Source organism: Saprolegnia parasitica (genome assembly GCF_000151545.1).
Source record: "Saprolegnia parasitica CBS 223.65 unplaced genomic scaffold supercont2.36, whole genome shotgun sequence".
Lineage (NCBI taxonomy): Eukaryota > Oomycota > Saprolegniomycetes > Saprolegniales > Saprolegniaceae > Saprolegnia > Saprolegnia parasitica.
The window spans coordinates 39,447-45,446 of NW_012156430.1; the positions used below are offsets into that span (position 1 = coordinate 39,447).

Genomic DNA, 6,000 nt, shown 5'->3' on the forward strand with positions numbered 1-6,000 from the left:
CGTGGCTGCGTGTTTACGGGGTCGAAGCGAGTTCTACACTGTAATCAAGACGACTACTGTACATGTTTTTGCTTGGAACCACTCCTGTACGATAGCGCTTAGCTGTACGATAGCGCGATCTCATCATCCGTGGACCATGTTCCGTCAGTTGCTCCGTCGGTTACAAAAGGAGGCAGATCGCAACCGTCCCCTTCCTCTCGTAGTACCCAGCTCGCTGCTTCTATCAAGCGCTTGCAGCAGTCCAACTGGTATTGGTGTACTACGCTGGTATCTACTACGTAGTCGGTCCTAGTAGACTCTCTTTCAACAGCTCTCGTCTCATACGACGTCCACTTGTTGGCTTGAACACTGCTGCCAGAGCTTGCTGCCAGCTGCGTGGCTGCGCCGATGGATAGAAGCTCGACTTGGTGGCTCTTGCCATATCGGGTTATCGATGCAAGCTCGCTCCTATCGCCGTTGCTGGAACGGCAGCGTGGTCTTGGCAGGCCAGATCTTTCCGGATATTGACATATTATCCGGCTGAAAGTCGTTTTCCCGCCGACGCGGAGCAGAGAGCGATGGCCGAGAAGCTGGCGACCGAGCTCCAGATCCCGGGGATCGTACGAAGATGGCGCCAGCGATGGAAGGTTGACGGCGCGTATGTGTGCATGTAGAGCCCTCTCCAGCTGCAGGACATGACCTGGAAGACGAAGGAGAAGGTGCTGCTCCTGCTGCTCGAGAAGGTACGAGAGCGTCGTCCACGCCAATACAAGAGAACCTGCGCGTAGAACGGGTCGTCCGAGCCCATCTACGAAGAGCTCAAGAACCTTGCAGCCGATCGCAAGCAGGAACGCGCCTTTGAGAAGACCGACGGCGCCATGTACGCGTGCTCGCCCGCGATGATCCAGGAGCAGCATCTGCGTAGGTCCAAGGACGCGCTGCGCAAGAAGGAAGACTCGTATCGCGCCAGCTTTATGAAGGTCGTCGCCAAGGAACTGGCGGTAGGATGCTGTAGAGATGCATGTGCTGATGAACATGTAGCGCATGGGCGCGCCGTCGCTCGTAACATGGCAGCGCCTCGTCCTCGATAAAGACTGCACGTACCAGGCCATTCGCATCTTGCTCACAAAGATCAAGTCTTCGCAGAAGAAACGATCGGGCAGCGCTCTCCTCCCGCTCCTGGAGCCCAAGGCGCGGCCATCGACCATGGACGACAAGCCGATGTGGGTCTCGACCACCGAGCCCGAGACCAAGGCCATCACGCCCCGCGGAGCGCTGCCTTGATCCCGGCCAAGCCCGCTAAAGCTGTCATTAAGCGCCCGGCGTCCCCCAAGCCCCCCTCCTCTAACCAGGTCGAGGAGGTCGCCCCCGAAATGCAGCGAGTGACGACGGCCCCCAAGCCGACCAAGCCCAAAGTCGACCCCAAGGTATATTTTAGAGGCGCGCATCAAGTCCCAATATCGTATTTCCTAGCTACAAGCAGCGCTGCTCGAGAACGAAGCGTTGCGCAAAGAAATTGATCATCTCGAAGGGCTCAATGCGACGCTCCTCAAAAGTTCCGACGAGCCTCTGCAAGGTTTATTTCAAACCGATTTGACGCGGCGACGACATGTCACAACTAGGACCCAGCGCCGAGCGCCGCGTCCGCCTCTTGAAAGCCCAGAACCACCAGCTGCAGCGTCAAGTACGAAGATACAAATTGAGCACAGTATGGACACTGCGTTGTAGGTGGACATGCTCCTCGACGCCGTGGCTGCACGAGAATCGGCGGTCACGGACCTGCAAGCGCTGCTACATGCGTTGAATCAAGCTGTTGAAGTGGGTCTTGCAGACGCCAAGGAGGCCGGTGCCGACCAGACCAAGAAAAATGGATGCTGGCTGTGCCTAGAGATCTCCAGCAGGTACAACACAACGTGTTTGTATAATCTAAGGATATAATGGCTGGGAATAGACTATCAAGCAAATCGAGCGCCAGCTACTTGGACTCAACCGATCGTTGGGCGCGAGTATGGAGCAGAAGCTGCGCCACTCGGACGATGGACTGCTCGACGAAAACTACAAGGTGCTTCGCGTCCGCGATGTGCACAATCAACACAGTTGCCATGGCCCGCTGCGTACGGTACCCCTGCAGAGAGAGACTCGTACGAAAGTGTAGTGTGTAGACATGCCCAACGTCGAGCACTTGCGTTTCGATCGCTTGCAGCAGATCGAAAGCCATCTCTCGCAGCTCACGTCACAACTGCTCGGTTTTGCTAAAGACGCAACCGAAGTGACGCCTCCGTTGATCAGTGACGCCGCGACCATGCGTCTGCACGACCAAGTACGCCCGTCTTTTGTCTTCTTTTTTGCTCACAACCCTTCGTAGGCTCGGGATCTCGCTCGGCAAACACGAGCCTTGGCGACAGAAACAGCATCGCTCGGTGCCGTCGTCTGTGCGCACGCGGTTGGCCCTGGCTTCGAGTACATCAAATGATTATTCCTTCGCGTCGATACAACGCCGTGCCTAGGCGCCATCACCCGTCACGACCAACGGTGGCAGCCATTTTGGCCGAGCTGCCGCCGTTCCCCAGCGCCCACAAAGAGCGAGAGAAGGGAGTGCGTCTGCTGCTTCAGCGTCTCGACGCCTACCTCGTACGATATATCACAGTCAGCATCATGCGGTAAACCACATGGGTAGAGCGGCGTCGAAGCGCGGCTGGAGCAAGGTCTTGGCGAGCTAGCCTCATTGCAGCAGGTGGGTATTGCCTCCGAGTGGACATTCAGTTACGTCGTGGCGTAGAGCGTGCGAGGTCAAGCCTCTGCGTGGCGAACCATGCTTCAGCAATTCGACACGGTATTTACCAAGAAGGTCCAGTGGGCGCAAGAGGTATTTTCACCAAACTGGATACGAGATTTGAGGCAACGTAGGCGCTCACGGCCGCCCTGGATGGCATCGTTAAAGTGTTTGATGCCTTCAAAGCACAGCAAGTCAACGGCGGCACCAACCCGTATGGTGATCTCCTCGTTGAGACGTTCGAGACGCAGCGGTCCGCGCTCGTCCAAATCCGGCAAAGCTACACGCAGTACGCTTCGACAGCACGTGTCAAGCTCGACACGTCTCTGGCCGATATGACGCGCGCGATCGAGTGTGCGACTGTCTCCAGCTGACACTCGATCTTGCGTTGCATGCGGTCGTGAAACTGCCGCAGCACATTGATTTATGAGCATCATATTATGACTACCTTTACACAGAAAGGGACGGGGTCGTGGTTCGGTCGCGGTGCTGACTCATCTCGGCGTCGGACGTCCAGAGGAAAATCGGGCTGTTGTCGGGCGAGAGCAGCACCATGTCGTTGTCATGGCTCGCCGACGTTGCTGTCGACGGCAGCGGCCACTGGATCCATATTTTGTTGCAGATGGTGAGCTGGTAGCCGCGGAAGAACCGGTCTTTCGAGTTGGTGCGCACAAACAGCATGAGGATGCAGCCTGCGATCGCGACACCCCAGAGAACGCGGAGCTGATCGTAAAAGACGCTCTGCTCACCCGCAAAGGTCTCGCCGACGATGACCATGCCAATGGACCAGCTGGAGATCATCAAGCCGTACATGGTGCCCATGTTGTAGACGCCGTACATGTCGGTGAGGAGGCAGATGATCATGGACGCGCTACCACCCGAGACGGCCCGAATGACATGGTTGACGTGCGTCAAGACGTCGCCATCCGTGAGGAAGCTGTCGTTGTTCAAGCCGATGCCGAGCGTGACGGCGTGGACAAGTACGAGGAGCCAGAGACACGTCTTCCGCGCGGCTGCGGGGTTGGCGTACAGAAGGCGAATGAGGACGTCTGACAGCATCGGGTACAAGAGACGGCTCATGGCGTTGATGACAAACGACATGAGCTGGAACATTCTGGCTTCGTCGTCCGATATGTCCAAGTACCACACCTGAAGGAGACTTTTCCTGTCCAGCATCATGCTCATCTCCGACATGATGAGGCCTGCGGTTGCGTTGGCGCCGTACGCCACGTAGAGCAGCAGAAAGTCCGTCGAGAGAATGCACTGCAATAGAGTCAGCGCTTTCACTTGCTCAAAGTACCGACGGTCCGTGCCTTCGAGATGGTGGGTCGTCGTCGTGTTGCTTGACCGGCGGACAATGTCATAGTTGACGAGCGTCATGCCGACGTTGAGGTACTCGTCTTGGATCTTGATCGGGCACGGCGCCTTCTCGACGGGAAGCGAATGCATGGTCTTGCCTTGGACGTGGAACGAGGGCGGCGGTGTGCGGAGCACCAAGCTGCTGAGAAAGAGGACGGGCACTGCCGTGGCGGCGTAGGCCCAGAAAACGTACGAGATCCCGCCGGAGAAGGGTGTCGGGACGATGTGGCGGAAGAAGGCTGAGAAGACGTCGCTCCCAATACTCCACCCAAAGCACGAGATACCAGTGATAACGCCGCGGATGTCGGGACACCACTTTTGCGCCGTCGCGGTCGAGCACAGCATCAAAAAGCCAAAGCCGATACCTGCTACCAGCGCCCTACGCACTCGTGCGATCGGTATCCGTCCTCGCTGGTGACGACGACGTACCCAAGATAAAGCACAGCCTCGCTCGCAACGTGCACGGCGATTTGCAGCAGCGCGCAGCCAACACCCATGCCGACGGTGCCCCAGGCCATGCCCCAGCGCGGCCCGCGGCGCTCCAGAGCCGGACCCGACACAGCGGCGGTGATACCCATGGCTGTACTCGCGACGTACAAGGCGTGAACGACCTCGTTGGCTGTCGCGCTGCCATGGAAGAGCAAGTCCAGTGGCTGTATCAACGCCGAGGCGATCGCGTACATGGAGCCGCTGATCACTTGGACGCAAAAGACAGCGAAGAAGAGGTGCCATCGGCGAAAGCGGATGGGACGCGAGGCCCAGAACTGACTGCGGCCGTATGGTAGCACAAAGAGGTAAGCTTCGGCAGCCTCTTCGGCCTGCGTCTTGGGCGGTACAATGATCGTCCAGTACGCGCCGCAGCCTTGCATGTCACGAGGATGAAGGGAAACTGCAGGTGTCATTGGGCGCCTTGGTCACAAACGAACCACTTGGCTGCGCATCACGTAAGGTGGCTGAATTCTGCCGTACCGGGTGCTGTCAGGGGTGCTGTGCAGTGCTCATGCACGACGAACGTCCTTTCTCTGAAGACTAAACGTAGCGAGCGGACGTACCATACGTTTCGTCGCCTCACGACGGCTACGTCGCATGTCTTTGCGTAGCAGCACTCGGTACGTCGCTCCACCGGGCGCTCGAACTAGGAACCGATTCCTCTATGATAGAGACATTATTGTCTGTTATGGCATTGACTCCGCTCGACTTTTAGCCCAAGCCAACGCATCGAGGCGGCGTGCGTGATGTATACATTCACGCAACGAGGTCTCTTGTGAAGAGCCAAATTGAAGTACTAGTACATCAAACAATCTGATTTAACTTCGACCTATTTGCTTGGCCGCATGTGCAATTTGACTTCGATGGTCGCATCTGCAACCAGCATCCACGAGCACATTGTTTGTTTATACCTTGCAAAGGCGACGATGCGAGCGACACAACAACGTCACCTACTACGTACAAGTGTCACCTACTACGTACAAGTGTCACCTACTACGTAGTGCCACAACCTTTGTCCACCACCGTTGCAAAAAGCACGGACGAAGCTTCCTCCGGCGCTCTGACCCGGACCTTCCCTCCTTTCTAGTCTCAATGTACGACACAACAGACAACGGTCCTAGGACACATTTTACGACGCGTGTCGACACAAACTACATACCGAGACGATCGTGTTCACGTATAGCTAGTCGCACACTCTTGATGACGTCAACCCAAGGCGTATCTTACACTCCCTCTGGCCGGGCACTCCAATTGCCATGGCCCATGCTCGGGGTTTTTGACAAATTGTGCCCAATTTGGGGGTCCGTTAACATTTTGTGCCCACTTTTGCAGAATGTGCCCAATCCAAAAATGTTGCTGACAAGAAGTGCCCAAACGGTCAAAGGCGCACCTATCTTGAG

The 6,000-nt window shown here is 56.8% G+C and overlaps 2 protein-coding genes across 2 annotated transcripts; one reads left to right on the forward strand and one right to left on the reverse strand.

The window, feature by feature from the left end:
• Positions 1-557: 557 nt before the first annotated feature.
• SPRG_08184 (hypothetical protein) lies at positions 558-3,126 on the forward strand (the record flags this gene model as incomplete). The annotated part of the gene is made up of 17 exons (XM_012347429.1): positions 558-599; positions 654-722; positions 768-859; positions 905-980; positions 1,021-1,202; positions 1,253-1,406; positions 1,453-1,555; positions 1,602-1,663; positions 1,708-1,825; positions 1,870-1,880; positions 1,931-2,093; positions 2,142-2,299; positions 2,345-2,439; positions 2,487-2,610; positions 2,657-2,713; positions 2,759-2,845; positions 2,887-3,126. 17 exons carry the CDS (start codon positions 558-560, stop codon positions 3,124-3,126), a joined length of 1,833 nt encoding a protein of 610 aa, XP_012202819.1.
• A 76-nt stretch (positions 3,127-3,202) lies between these two features.
• On the reverse strand, positions 3,203-4,980 carry SPRG_08185 (hypothetical protein; the record flags this gene model as incomplete). The annotated part of the gene is made up of 2 exons (XM_012347430.1): positions 3,203-4,490; positions 4,541-4,980. The coding sequence occupies 2 exons, from the start codon at positions 4,978-4,980 to the stop codon at positions 3,203-3,205; spliced, it is 1,728 nt and encodes a 575-aa protein (XP_012202820.1).
• Positions 4,981-6,000: the final 1,020 nt, after the last annotated feature.